Source organism: Saccoglossus kowalevskii, chromosome 7 (genome assembly GCF_978046115.1).
Source record: "Saccoglossus kowalevskii chromosome 7, keSacKowa6.1, whole genome shotgun sequence".
NCBI lineage: Eukaryota > Metazoa > Hemichordata > Enteropneusta > Harrimaniidae > Saccoglossus > Saccoglossus kowalevskii.
In genome coordinates this window covers 16,849,622-16,865,690 of record NC_140647.1, presented here as the reverse complement: position 1 = coordinate 16,865,690, position 16,069 = coordinate 16,849,622, and the positions used below count along the sequence as shown (strand labels likewise).

The 16,069-nt window shown below is 36.6% G+C and overlaps 1 protein-coding gene across 1 annotated transcript in view; it reads left to right on the top strand.

The window, feature by feature from the left end:
* The first annotated feature begins 7,324 nt into the window (after positions 1–7,324).
* LOC102805531 (zinc finger C3H1 domain-containing protein-like) overlaps positions 7,325–16,069 on the top strand; it is a 41,278-nt gene continuing 32,533 nt past the window's right edge. Inside the window, exons 1-8 of the mRNA XM_085501174.1 lie at positions 7,325–7,841; positions 9,660–10,021; positions 10,465–10,660; positions 11,529–11,818; positions 12,193–12,352; positions 12,446–12,510; positions 13,041–13,187; positions 15,921–16,031. Of these exons, the coding sequence (XP_085357300.1) occupies positions 7,409–7,841; positions 9,660–10,021; positions 10,465–10,660; positions 11,529–11,818; positions 12,193–12,352; positions 12,446–12,510; positions 13,041–13,187; positions 15,921–16,031 (1,764 nt within the window). The 5' untranslated portion in view covers positions 7,325–7,408. The remainder of the gene's footprint in view (positions 7,842–9,659; positions 10,022–10,464; positions 10,661–11,528; positions 11,819–12,192; positions 12,353–12,445; positions 12,511–13,040; positions 13,188–15,920; positions 16,032–16,069) is intronic.

The window sequence follows — 16,069 nt, the reverse complement described above, 5'->3', positions numbered from 1 at the left end:
GAAATTCAAACCCAGTGAAAATTAGTCATTTTACAGTACTCTTTGCGTGTCATTGTGTTGTATGTTTAGTCCTTGTTCTAACAAAATCCAAAAACAGAAAAGACTTGTGTTTTGACCTCTGTGTGTGTGTATGGGTGTGCAATTGTGTATCTTCACTTGTATCTCTGACATTCGAACTCTATCTTGGGCGCAACATTCACGTGTATTTATTTCGTGACATTGTTCAACATTTTTGGCACATTGGAGCACATTGAAACTGCAAATGCATTGTTCTTGATATAAACATTTTTCATTATTCTTTACACTTTTCTGTGCAATTCTCAAATTAGTGTGGTGGTCGTGTGCTTGTGGCATTACGTATATTAAAATGTTGAAATTTGCATTGTGGTTTAATGTTGCACTCTGGAAGTTTCTAAGCAAATCGGTGATGCAGCTGATTTGAAAGTGAAAATTAATGTTGGAGAACTTCATTGGAGATGGCACATTGTAATATAATATGTGTTGTTGGAATATAAAATTGTCACATAACTCCATCATTGTGAACAAATGCAAAACATTATAATTAAAACATCATAATAATGTATTATATATATGTAAGTGTTGTGTACAATCATGGAATGCATACATTTGAGTGTTATTACTTATACAAAGAAAATTACCTAAGAAAACTGAACGAATGTTCACAAAACCTTGTTTTCAGTATCTCCCGGTCTATTTGATCACACATATCAAATTTCATAAAAAAGCATTTTAACTCTATTAATGATCATATTCACATATTTAAAGGGCGGCAGTCGTAGCGCCGCGTCCTATTCGATATGGAACTCATAGCGATGTATACAACGCGTGTAAAATACATTGTTTATTTACATGAAATTCCAACACGCGCTACGCGACGACCACCGCGCTTTAAGGTAGAGATGCAGTTTATTTGGCTTGCTTTTTAATTGAGTAATTAGAAAATGAAGATGGTATTATATATCCAACATGTTATATATTTTCTGAAAGCTTATTATACAAACTTTGTAAAACTTGTCTTTATTTTAAATATCCAGAATGCGTTTTTGATTTTGGGTCAAAAATATGCTTTTTTGGACAAAAGTGGTTTAAAAAAATTAGCTTAAAAACTTCAAGTCCATTTGTGGGTAAAATTACATCACTGGATACCTTGGTATACTACTAATTCAAATGCGTCCACTCATCTCTCTAACGACTTTCAAAGTCACACAGCATGACCTCAAAGTTCACTCTTTTCTATTTTTGCATAATTTATATATCCATGCTAATTGCGGACTTGTTATTTTTGTTCCACTCGCCGTAATAAACTGTCCGGACGCATTTTGAAGGGGGAACACCTTGTCAATAATGTGTGAAAATTTCGAGGCAAATGGCCAAAGCGTCTATCAGCTATTTTAATTTAAAACCCAAGAATTCACCAAAAATAGAAGACGAGAAAAAGGCTAATTTGCATATTTGCGCGTTAAACCGGGATTTACTGCTTTGTCATACTTTGTCATACTTTCTAGACTATTGAAATTGAAAGTTGACGTATAGACATAGACATTTTATGTAAAATCGTTGGACCAGAACAACTGCTCTTGAATATATAAATCAGAAACACGTCATTCATACCAGTGTTTTGATGGGGTCGGTAAAAACACGTGGCAATGCCCAGTAAATATGACGTCATCTCATGAATTATTAAACAGGGGGCGGTCCTAGGAAGGTGACCTTTTATCACGATCAAAACATGGCTTCTCTTCGATGTATTTTCAATAAAAAATCTACGAGTATTTCAGAGCCTATGGTTTACCGTGAAGAGTACAAAGTGGGATATTAAATTATTTATCCTTGATGATTTTTATGTAGTATTGAGAACCAACTCCAGGAAGCAAACGCACAATAATGAATAATCGCGTAATCCTAGAATCGAAACGCGAGGCACAGAAGTTTTGTTCATAGTTTCCAATCCCATTTTTCCCACTGCAACATATTTGTTAAATGAAATATTTGAATTATGTTCGTTTTTTAAGGAGGCATTTTTTTATTTTTCCGATTTTGGCAACGCCTTATTCAGGGATTTTCTAAGACAGACGCAGACAATCAGCGCACGGATGTACGTACAAAACATGCTGTTGTACTACCGGCGACGGTCGCCTGCAAGAAGAGAGCTCCAGCTCCTAACGTAACAGTTTTAAAATTTCGACCGGTTTTAAATAATTAGTGTTGGAAATCTGACATGTTTTAAGAGTGCAAAATTAAGGTGCATTTTCGAGCGGTCGAATTTTTCTGAATAGAAATCGGCAAATGAAAAAAATAGGAGTGCTAAACAGTGTGCTTCGGTAGTTTAAAAAAATGGAATGTCCGTCAAATTTACGTAAACTTCCCCATTTTTCACGGAAAAAGCAAGGGTCGTGGCCGTGTTGCAGGCTAAAAAACTCAAAAATCAAAACAAAATCATCAATCAGTAAGTATTATGACAAGGAAAGCAAAACATCAGACGCGGAGAAGCGGTCAGCGCGTCAAAAGAGTTGTTACCGTAATGTATCAAGTTACCTCTCTCTGTGATTAAATTTTCATTGAAATTATTTGGTTGTTTTCAATTAATTTTAGCGTACCTTTGCAATTTATTTTAGCATTGTCAGTTGTTTGCTTCATTGAATTAAACGGAGTTCGTCCGGTTGCAAACAAAGCTGTCTCGCATCACCGAGCAAAACTTGCGAATGATCGAAGTACAGGTACCCATTGGACAAAAGATACACAAAAGTTTGTATCTCCCCGACCCAGTGCAATATATCCGGTTAGAATCAAAGCTCACGTGTCCCTTATTTGAGGGACCAGATTCTGCCGTAAATTCGGGATGGGATTTAGAAAAAAAATAAAATGGGACTTTTAAGGTGTATTTTGGCGTCATTTCAATCATACCTAATGCCTAAAATAGAGTCTAAGTTTTACCGTAGTCATTGACGCCTATTCAAGAGTATGATGTTTATTGTGACTAGCGTGAATGGGTAAGCTTCGTTTCGACTATGAGCAGTTATCACTGTAAACAATGTTAAATTATTCTTCCCATGCTCAGTTTATTTTTTGAGAACAATTATTTAAAAATAAAATCTCTCAGTCAATCAGAAACTCGGATTCATGCCTTCAGGGAAAGTCATGTTTGGACGCTCACATCGATTTGTTTTTCGTTCGGTGGGCTGATGCCTTCAGTGTAGCTTTTGCATCTTCCGACATAGAAATCATCTGAATCTTCTTTCTACCTCTCTTTCTTTACACACCACGCATAATGTAATGATAAAAATTAAGAAAAAACGCTGAGGAAATATAATGTTTGGTTTGCTAGCGAGCGAGAACTGATTTGAGAATAATTGCACATGCACGTGAATTGAATGAACTATGACCCGTACAATCTCGATTTGCATATTGTCAATCAAAGGTCTTGTTATTTGGTTACTCATGCAAATTAGGCAATTGGACATAAACATTGCCACGTGTGAGTGTTTTTTATTTTTAACCAGAAAATAAACAGCAATTTTAACGGTGTTCCAATAAGAATTCATTGGTCAAATTTTCACAGAATGTTCTTTAGATAAAAATCTATATAAAAAACGAAAAAAACTATTTTTGATTGAAATTCACAAATAAAGTGCATCTCTACCTTAAGTGATTACTATTACTATTTGGCCAAATGCAGCTGAACTTCAAAACAATGCATGGCCTAGTTTCTACTGGATGCCTGTGCTATGTACAGTTGTTTCAATTTAGATATAATCAGCAGGTGACGACTCCCGCCGCTTTAATTATGTTTGTGCTGAAGCGTTTAGCTCGAATTAATGTGAACGCTAATAGTACTGCGTCCACTAACGTTGAGATACGCTATTGTTCAATGCAACACACAATGCGTCGTATTGTGGTGTTGGTAACCTGACAAGGTTGCGCCCTCCGCGGCACTTCAAACCTAACATAGTGAGATCTGATGCCGACCGACGAGGGCGCTATTCACGCCAACATGTCTGGCGATGGTGCTGGTTACCCAACTGACACCTGACACTTGGCATGACTTGATATACTTACCACAATTTTTTGCTATGACTTATCACTCTTAAAGAAAAAGCTAGGGGGTTCTGTTAAAACATTTGAGCGCAACAGTCAACTTTTGATATCTTTTACAAAACAAATCCGCATAATCGTTTCTATACTTTTTTTACTGTTTTACGTAGACCAATCTCTGTAGTCAATTGGAAATTATGTTCTGTTGTCTAAAGGTATGGAATAAAATATATGACTATACATCAAAATGTGTGAAACGTTGCACCTAAATTATGGCGGGAACAATTATGACATTCAAAAGTTTTGAAGAAAAAAAAGGAACGTAAAATACACATACATGTAATTGATCTCAATTTGATCGTGAAGTCAGCTTTGACCAAAAGTTTAAAACGCTTTATCACGTGAAAATGTTTTCTTTTAAGAAGTTCTGAAATCAAGCAAACACCCTCGTCATTACAACATTTCGTATTCGAGGGTAAATTATATACTATCTAATAAAAGCTGCATTTTTTTCAAATGAAACTTTTTTTCTGTATCATTCAAGTTGAACGTAATAGTGTACTAGTAGAAGATGTACAATATATGTCCTTGATTTGACGTAGCCGTTGGTCTACAGCTTGTACCCATTTTCGTCATTTGTTACTTTTTCATGATTTTTCGATTTTTTTTTGCATTATAACAACGGCATGAAACATATTATATCGCTTTACCGGTATAAGCACCGACTGAGTTTGCCGTTGATGGCGTATGAAATGGCGTACACTCCATTTTATTGTGACCGCAATAAAATATTAATTTTGTGAATGATATAGCCATATTGCTCACAATGTAGCCATTGCTTCCTGTGACAACACTTTGAGTAATGTAGCTATTTTGTTAACAAGTGTCTAATACTGTAATATTGCCGTTTCATTCTGTCTTGTGTTCACAGTAAATGGAACCGTACCCGCTGCTGTAAGTTGTCTTAATTTTTTGACTTACATGTACTAGTATTCGCCATATCTCATAACTGAGGATGGGTGCAACTTTATATACAGTGACTGACATAGATATAAAATATGTCTATGCTGGTTTTACCAAATGGGTGAACGCGCCTCTCAAAAGTAAAAATGGCATTTCCGTTAATTTTACATAGTGTGGAACAAACATTATCATATATTATTATTATTATTACATTTTTGTCATTTGATGTTACAGAGATAAAGAAAATAAGACTTGGGGTCATCGTTAGCTCTGTGTACAGGTCTGTGAATATGGAGGCGCTCCTATTCATCGGGACCTTATAAGAAGCCCAATGTAAATATCACCCCTACACAGCCATGTACGCAGGGCTAGGTCATCGTAATCAGTTTGATGTTACAAAATGAAATGTAAATAACACGTACTGTTTGTTTTCAAATTTGTGGATTTTACCAATACACTATTAAACGAATCATTAACAATCACATGATATAGACAGAAATATAAGTAAAACATTTCTTGATAGAAAACGTACAGGCTGTGCATTAACATTTCCACGACTGTTCACGCTGTTTTGTTTTATAGTCTTTCCCACAGAAGGTCACAATGGACGCAAGACAAGACACCAATTTGAGGTGATAGTGACGTCACGACAACGAAAATATGTGAATCCATACAATCTGCAAGTTCGCATAAAATAATGACCTTGACACAAAAGTATAGACACCTGAAATCTTAGAGCTGCTGTGAACACGTGCACTATGCCCGAAGATAGGACGTTATTGATCAAGACAACGAGGGGGCAAAATCGGGATGGGAGTTGGGAGAAAAAAGATGGAGAGGGAGGAACAAGTTGACCGAAAATCTACCGGCATTCCGTTTGATTGTTAGTGAATGTATGATAAAGTTTCATTTTGTCATAAATAAAGAACTAACATCATAACAGCGATATAATATTTTCTCGGACACTCTACTGTAAATTGTTCAACCCCTGCCATATAGTTACGACGTAGATACATAGATGTGTTGTCATATGCTTTGTAGTGTACGGAGAAAGCGTGGGAAGCACGTGGGCGTAATTTATTTTAATCACTTCAATATTTTTAAGTCATTTATTGACAACAACCAGCATATTTGGCGCGTGTATATTATGCCGTATTATAAGAAAACATTTTATATATACCAGGTTTGGATTTGCAAACATATTGTCTGTATTTTGTATCGTGTCTTTGTAACTGTTACTATTGCTATACATCGAAAAGGCTGGAAAGGATTAAACTATACCTCCCAAATGATAGGGAGGGTGAGCAAAAGAAAATCAAACAAATCTAGAAAGGACAGATTTAAATTTCTAGACCTGTAGAATGTATTTCAACATAAAAGGAGCATTTTGAAATACACTACTGACTCGTTGACTGTACCAGTTTGCAAGGCTTTTTTTTTAATGAGATTTAAGACATGATTATCCTGGCAACTGACTTGCCTCTTCATCTTGATCACACTCAGACGTGTTTAATTTGGCACGCCTAGACATTTGCCGGCTCTAGCTCACAATCTACTGTTGCTTCATAAGTTGTTTCCGTCATTAACAGAAACAACATGATTATCCTGGCAACTGACTTGCCTCTTCATCTTGATCACACTCAGACGTGTTTAATTTGGCACGCCTAGACATTTGCCGGCTCTAGCTCACAATCTACTGTTGCTTCATAAGTTGTTTCCGTCATTAACAGAAACAACATGCATTACATGAATAACTGCGACTGCCTATAATTAAATAATCCAGCGGCCGTGTCAAATAACTTAATTCCCACCATACAGTCAAATAAATTCTCAGAATTTGGAAAAAAATAAACACATATCCCTCGATATTAAAGCGCGGTGGTCGTCGTGCACCGCGTTTTCGAATTTCATGTAAACAAACTTTATATTCTTCACGCGTTGTGTACGTTGCTTAAGAGTCCCATCTCGAACAGGACGCGGCCCGACGACCGCCGCCCTTTAATTACACATTGCATCGGAAATTGCCATTCCCATAGTTTTATCTCACTTTCTTCGTTATTGCGAAGTAACGTTATACGACTCGCGCAACAAACAAACAAATAAAAAAATATAAAATATCTCTGGACCCCCCAGATTTTAAAAAAATATGGTGCTATTGCTGCCACTGCAATATGCCGAAAGAATGACGTGTTGAATTATGATTCGTGAGTGCATTTGACGTGTATATTCTGTATTTGGTATGTATTTGGGACAACCATGTAATTGGAACCAAAACAGCGCCCCCTATCACCACTGTTAAAAAGTTAAATTCCAAGATGGCGGATAGTATTAACTGCGTTCTCTGACCAATAGCACACATTAATACCAATTTTATTGCGACATTATCTACAAAATGTCGACACAGAAAGCTGAAGACGATTCAATGGAAGAAGGGGAAATCGAAGATGGCGAGATTGAAGAAGAAGGGACAGTAGCTGAAGTGAGACAGGTTACCTTTTGTGGTGTCTCTTCCAGAGGAATGCAAGGCCAGCCTTCACAAGTGCATACCTTTTCCGAAAGACGTCGACGAAAATTTAACCCCAGTGACCAAATTAGAGCTCCCAGAGGAGGATATTGGATCGGCACAAATAGACTGCGTGGCGTGGGCCAGAGAGCATACGAACATACGAGTCCCGGTGTTCGACTGCTGCGCGGTCGGGGAAAGGGACCAGGGCGAGGACAAGGAACTGGAACTGGACGTGGACGGGGCCGATTTCAGTCTGGCAACAGAAACATGAGGGGTCGAGGGGTGAATAAGAGGGGAGCTTACAGAGGCTCAACGAAACGTATCCTTTTATTGTTTGCCATATTCAAATTATAGATGGCGTCTTCGCTGTGTGTGTGTCTCTGTGTGTTCAAGCACAGGAGGGAGTGTGTTCAAATTACATGTATATGAAAAACATGTTTTTGTCTCGACTCGTGCTCACCTGTCACATTTCAATATAATGATGTCATAAACGCGATTAAAGTTGATCACTCCTAAATTTTGATTACAGTTTTATTACTAAGGTGTGCATATTTGATGGTTTTGAATTAGAGAATTGCGAGAATAATGTACTAAATTTAAATTTTCAATGTGAAAGAGTCTCTTTTCCTCACCCCTAACCCTTAAATTACTCCAACCATACCTTTACCCTTCAGCGATCCCCAATTAATTGTGTATGCACTATACTATAACATTTTCACTAGGTTTAAATTTCACTGATTTACCATTTCAGAATTATTCAGTGGGTTTTAAATTCACGGTTTTATCATTTAGATAATGTGTTCCATGCTAAATTTTACATATTTGCTGGGTTTTAATTTAGCGCATTTTCCAGTCAGCGAAATAAACCAAATTAAAACCCAGTGAATAATTAATCCTTTTACAGTAGTTATCTAGAGAGGGTATATACAATCAGATTGGAAAGCTAGAGGTGAGAGTTAGGAGTAGGGTACAAAAGAAACTCTTTCCACTAACAACTTTGTGTGAACAAACTTTTATAAATAATAATTACAGATGCCATGAATTTGGAATGATGGCAAATCCAAGAGAGTGCTCGAATATTGCTCAACATTATTCTCACCAGGAAATAAATATGTCAGGCAGAAATGTTTAATCAGTTTATAAAGTTTGAGAAAATTATCCATCCATGTGGAACTTGAGACATGAGCATTTCGTTCCTCTTATGTGTTTTCACCATATTGAATATTGCCAAGGATCATGGAATGGAAATTGAACCATAGTATTTAACAAAATATCAAATGTTTAATATTAAAACAATTGTCACAATATTGGTGTAGTACATGTATAAGAGTGCATAAAAGTCTAGCTATGTACTGGTCTATGAATGTGGAGATGCTCGTTTTCACTAGGACTGTTGATCGTCACATAAATACCACCCCTTAAAACATCCTTGCATATAGCGCTAGTAACAGTCCTGTCATAGGAACGCCATTGTTATTTGCACATGTCATGAGTGCAGTACATTACGATTATACAGTTTTATTTAGGTTAGAGATCTAAATATTTCATGGATTTTAGTTTTGCCAATGTTGAAATAATAATTATTTTCCAGTGTAAATAAACTGCAGTGTAAACTAAACTCTGCACCTGTCGTCTACATCATTGTGTTGTCACTTGTATTCCCTTATATTTTTATGAAACAATTTCTTCTCATAAAAAAAAAAAAAAAACTGAGAGAAAAATATAAATGATGGGGTGAATGTCTGATGTTTGGTAAGGACACTGAGTGTGACCTAATAACAACAATACATGTAGTCACAAAACCCTGATAAAACTCAGAGTGCATTGCAATGGTTAGTAGTACACCTGTGGTGATTTCACATATTGCCATCGCATTGCAAAAGAGTTTTACCACACTTCCTGCTTGTTGAGTAAGTTTTTATGTTTTGCTGATGTATACATGTTGTATTTTCTCGCGGGTAATGGATAGCAGAATGTTTACAAATAATGACTTCTTTCATTTCACGTTTGGTGGTGAAATATACATAATCCCAAACTAATTTGTCATAGGTGACTGGCGAAGGGTTAGTGGTAGCCAAGGTTTATGTCATTCACATGTCTTGACAACTGTATTAATTTCCTTAGTATTATCATTTAGCATTACCTGTCCAAGACACAAACTATCAACAGTACCCTTCCACGGACGAAGAGATCAATCGGGCAATACAAGAGAACAAAAACACCTTTGAAGAACTGCTAAAGGAACACCGTGCAATACAGGCTAAGTTGGAGGCATTGAATGCAGAGGAAGTAAGAACGAAAGCAATCTTGCTAAAAAACCCAGTTGTAGACGTTGATCAGAAGACGGAAGAGTTGAACAAGGAAACTGAATTTATTACAAAGGACTTACCAGTGGACAAAGCTGTGAAAGCTCAAAGGTCGCGAAGGAGGCGGTCAAGATCAGGATCTCAAGTTAAGGTGAAGGCTAAGACTTCCTCACCACCTGAAGCCAAACCAGAGGTATGGCATATTAACTTGGAATCTGTATTAGTTCAAAGTATTTATTTTTGCTGTTTTCCTTGTAGTGAAAATGGTATTATACATGTATGGCTGAAGCATTTTCATCACAAATACCATATTTGTTCTATTAGAAGTGCACATAAACCAAAAAATTATTAAAATACAGCTTATTTTGACCATAGAAATGCCTGTTAAGCACATATGCTACTAATAGTTGAGGGTGTTGAATTTTTGCCTGTTATCGCGAACTTCTGACTGTTTAACAAACCCAGTATTGTCCGAATTACAAGTACAAATGCAAGCTTTGACTCAGGTTCAACCAAAGTAACATTTGCAAGTGAATTAATCTTGATTTGACCATTCCCCATTTAAATCTGATTGCAAGCAACTACCTGCTATGCTATTGGTGATTGGATGTCATCATGTTTTGTATTTCTTTACAGACAATTGAAGATGAGGACGATGAGATGTCTGAATTACAGCTGAGATTGATAGCACTGGCTTCTGCCACAAAGAAAGTCATCAGCAAGGCGGAGGAGGAGGAAATTGAAAGAAAAGAGTTAGAGGAAGAAATTGGAGCATCGGAAGAAAGCAATGTGGAGGAAAAAGTGACTGAAGTGATCTCTCCAACAAAGAAAGGTAAATACCAATATAATATGTATGTGATGGTGTACTAGAGAAACGAGGCAGTGTAACTGTTCTATTTCTTTTGAGGTTGTGTCATATAGAATTCATACATGATTAGTAGGAAGTTTTACATGTATTCTTATTTTCTAACCAATAGACCAATTTCAAGTACTGTAAACTACTTGATTTTCGCTATTTTCGCTGAAGAAATGATTCAGTGAAAATAAAACCCAGCGAATTTAGGTTTTTTCTTACATTTTTCATTCAACTCAGTGCAAATAAATTCCATACAGAACACCAAAAAAGTGTTTTCAGCGAAAATTTATTCCAGCTAAAACAAAGTATTTTACAGTATATATGTACCGGTATGTGGTATTCAATTCATCTCAGTGACTTAGGCAATTTCTTTCATGGCTTGTTGCATCAACTCTTATTATATACCTTGTATAACACCAAAGGAATCCAAATTTGCCTGAATACTTTAGGTCTTGAATTCAAGAGTCGCCTAAGATTCACTGACTATTGGTATGAACTCTTATCTCAGGGCTACCATTTTCCAAAATTGTAGCCCAAGTTTTACAAATTTGTTAAAATTAGATATTTTGTTTTTTACTTAAACACAGTAATTTGTCTTGAAAGCTATGGTCTGCATACATTAAACAGTAACACATATTTATTTATTTGTATTTTTACATGACTACTAGTACAGTGTAAACTTGATATGACTATGGGATTTACCAGTCTACAGTGGTAGCCTCCCTGTCAGGATTCTGTCAATATATTTAATTTTGAGCCCTGTACTTACAAATAAAATTTGGTGTATTTCATAGACATTATTGTTACTCATCACTGATGAATTCCTAAATTATTTGATTGACAGCTGAAAAATCGAAACGTCTTTCCAGAAAAGAGCGAAGTAGGCGATTACGCAAAAAAATACACTCTCATAAAAAACATGAAGTTGAGAAGAAAAGAAAGGAAGCTGCTGAAATACGGAATCTGGAGAATGAAGACGAACAGTTTAGTAGATTTCTCAAGTTTGTAGGCAAGGATGAAAACGAGATCGAGAGTCGAAGAGAAGCAGGCAAGATACGAACTTTAGGTGATGAACACGAACAATATAAAAGGTTTATGAAGTTTGTGAAAAGAGAGAAAAGGATGAGGAAAAGGGTAGGTTTTACTGACGCATAAATAAACAATCTGGTTTCTACTATCATTCTCTTCAACACCTGATAACACATTGAGCTCAAGAAATCTTTCGTCAGCACATTTTCCTAGTGAAATCAGAATAATTTTTCTTTTAAAAATCAAGGATTCCAAATGGAGTGAAATCTCCCAAAACAAAAAAAACAAAACATTTAGACGTTTTACAGGCAGTGAGCCTTGGAGAAGGTATTTTTTATTTCGTGAACTACTAAGCCTTAGTTATTTTTTGGGCCTGGCTGCTTGCATGTATTCAACTCACATGTTTTCATAGTTATGGATGTGATTCAAGACATCCAATTGTTATTACATAATACATTCACTTCTTAATTTTGTTCCAGTCTTCATCATTTCATGAGAGAGAAAACAGTGAAGGTACACCATTGAGAGATGAGCAGTCATCGTTAGTGCCGTTTACTGACAATAATACCGAATTTAGTTATGATATGGACAACTATGAAGAAGTGGAAATGGACGTGGACAGCTCTGAAAACTCATCATGTAAGTAATCATTTCCAGCTTGTGCTTATTTCATTGTTTTCACTAATGTAGTCGTAATATTACAATAATATTTGTATCCCTTTTTTTTCTCAGTGGTGTCACCATCACCTGTTTCGTTTCTTGCTGTAAAGGACTCAACAAGTTCTCAGTCACTGATAGTAAGTGTACATTTATTGAGATATCTGTCAGTGTCATGGGGTATGATCTAGACAAACAGGTTATTAGAACCTCAGCCATCTAAGAATGTTCATTAATAAGTAGTGTCATACTTTTACACTTTTTACCTATCCTTTGTATGTTCTACCTCCACCCCATGATGTTGGGCCAAATCTTTTTGTAATTGCAATTTATGTGTTTCAAAAGTATTATGAAAACCAACAAATTAAAGCTATAATGTGTATTTGCAAACTACAAAATAAAAGAATTATTATCATCAAAAGCTGATCCAATTTATGTTTTGAATATGTTTGGTGGAGTGTGGCAGGGGTGTTAACGGTGTATTATCTGTCTCCATACTGTTCAGGGATTAGCTGTTGTAATGTAGCATTTAATGGTCTTTTCTTCATTTACATTTCCAGTTGATTCAAGTGTTATTATTTGTTAATAAAAATGAAAAAAAAAAAAATTCATGATTCATAATCCAGTTTTTGTAATCACTACTAGATTGTGTGCGATATCTTATTTTCAGGATGCTGCAGGAGAGAAACTGGATGCTGGTAATCATAGCAACGAGGAAAAGGTGGCTGATGATGATGAAGATGTACTAGCACTAAGAGAACAGTTACTGAAATCCATGGCAACCAAAAGAGCTTTTACTGTTCCTGATAATACCAAGGTACTAAGACCAAATATTACTATGGTGGGCAGACTTGCAATTTATTGTTTTATATGCTAAATCCCTAAGAACAAATTTGTAGAATCTTCTGCGTTGACGAGAAATTATCATAGTCTATACTGCCACGCCCTCTATAGTTGTCACCATGTTTTTGTAGGGATAAATATGCTAATAAGTAGCAAGACTTGTGAGTTGCCAACCAATAAAAAAGGCAGCTTTTTGTCCGATCTGTTTCACCCAACTATAACGCATGCACAGCCTGGCATGAAGAATCTTTTGGGCAAGTGCACCACATGTGTTCCACTCGTGGGTACAATAACATCACTGCATATCATGAATATGTAATAGCAATAGATATAGTGCAGAATTGACCAGTTGTCATAATTTCGCGTTGGACCATGATTTAAGAAATAAAATTGCCACAGCTGGGCCAGTCTATTATGGTGAGATTTAGGTTGATTTGTTCTCATCTCAGCCTTCACTTTCAATCATTTAATAGCCTTACATATTACATTACCGTAAAAACTCGATTAATTTGCGGTAGTAAAAATCATTATTATTTCAAGTGCACGAATTAATAGCGTAAAAACGGAAATTATTACATATGTACTGCAGTTTATTTTGATTCGTCCATGAAATCAAAATCGGTATTTCCACAACCCATATGCAAATGAGGTCTGTAAGCAAACAAAGTAGTCCCTTCAGGAGTACAGTTTTTCGAAATAAACAATATTTAGAAGTATGATATTTTCCCCTTGGGGTACATGAATCTACTTGCCGAGTGAAATGAAATTTGAACAACAGTAATGGTACTTTTAGGCAGTCACTTATTTTGGCCCAAACTAATTTGCATATCACCCATGCAATAATGTTTTCGGTATTTTCACGGTCGATATGCAAATGAACATGGTATTTTCATTGGCTACCGAACTATTTTTATTTTGTAAACACATTTTCGACTGCTATTTTTATCCAGTTCAAATCGTTCAACAACATTTTTTGGCATGTCAGGTGTACATCACATGGAATACTACGATTGGAAGAACTTAATGTATGTTGACCACCTGGAAACTGAGTTTTATAAACCTTGAAGGGCTCTCAGAAGATCCACCAGCAGTAAAATCAGCGATTACTATGCAGCCGAACCATCAGCATCGAGATACCAGGTTTCTGCTGGCGACGTTGCGGCGTTACTCAGTTCCAAATAAAAATTACCAACGCCAAAAGAGCAACATTATAACCGGTAATCAAGACCCAGTCAATCCACGACCAGCAAGATCGCACAAGAAGTTGTAGCGTGCAGCTCAGCGACAACCGCTGTCGACGAAAGTCATCCCGTCAGTGGAGTACCGCAGTTGTACGGCATGTTTGCGGAACTTTTAACTTCAACATAAACTGTGTATCATAGTCGTCTAGTTCAAGTTCTGCTTCTTTCGTGTTCCAAACTAAACGTCAACGAGTTATTTATTCGGACAGTGACTCAGATTAGACGTCTGATTATTTTAATTTCATGATACAAACAGTGACACGCGTTCTCCTTGGCGCGTTCTACACTGACACGCGCTGCTAGGGCGTAACACTTATATTGGAACATATTAATGGGCAATGGGGTTCCCCGACCTAAATTCCATCTCGGTTTGCACGTTCTTTCTTTAGTACGAAATAATTAAGTATGGAACATATGTAATAATAACAGAACCCCACACCCTCCCCGTGGCTTTCGTTGCGTATGGAAGTTATTTTCACTCGAGATGCGGTGTATTCTGCTTCGCTCGTGAAAGTACGGCCGCAGGATACACCGCATCACTCGTGAAAATAACTTCCATACGCAACGAAAGCCACGGGGAGGGTGTGGGGTTCTGTCATATTATTGGTTTTTGGTACGTGAATTAAGGGTACTTTTTGATCAATTCAAAAAGGAGCTGTTTTCATAAATTTATTAGTGATTTGTTTTGTTTTCCAATGAACACAATAACAGGACGTTTTTTTAGTGCCTCTGAAACTCGTGGCTATCGACATTCATGGCGTATAGTCGGGCAGACAACACGAAGCCCATCTTGTCGGGGAAAATAACCCTGCGTTGATAAAAATGGTCTCAGAAAATGTTTAGAAAAAATAATGTTTCGCGTTGACCAAATACAATCATGCAAAGTATAAATTCAAAGTGTTTTAATACATTGGTGAGAGGTCGCATTACTAAGAAGGAAAAGCAAGCCAAAGTCGAAACGGGGTGCATCATGGACATGACATAACACACGCTGCGACAACTGAGTGATCAGCGACATCATTTTGGGACGCAATTGAACTTCAAGTACTTTTTTGCGAAACTTGTTGCGCGGTGATGCTGACATCAAGTGTGTGTTGACCGAAGTTTGACCCCAAGTCACGCACTGAACTGGCGCGTTACCTTAGCAACCTTTTTTTTCTTTCGTGCCCCGCGCGTCAAACTAGTAAAATTGTTATTATATCCGTAGGTACTGTAATAACGCAACTTGTATGCAACTCTGTACTGGCTTGAATATATCAACTTGAACGTTGTTTACTTAGTGCACTGCTTTTCTAATTACGCAAATTTGTTTACAATATTGTACCGGCTCTGTACTTCGTTATGTATTGCTTTCATGATAATTAGTTCTTTTTAACTATTGTTAGGGCACTGACATTAGTAATAATGGTTAGTATAGCCTGATGACTCTAGTATTCTACATCATGTATGTTTGAATTTATTGTCAGACTGCTGTGCGGAGATCATCACCATCTATGTCTACTGGAATACCTTTGCAGAAAGTAATGAGTGTTCCTGTGAAATCCAGCAGAAACCGAACAATTCCTACTCCAGTACAAGTAAGTACATCTTCGTACACTTTGTAAAATTAATAAGA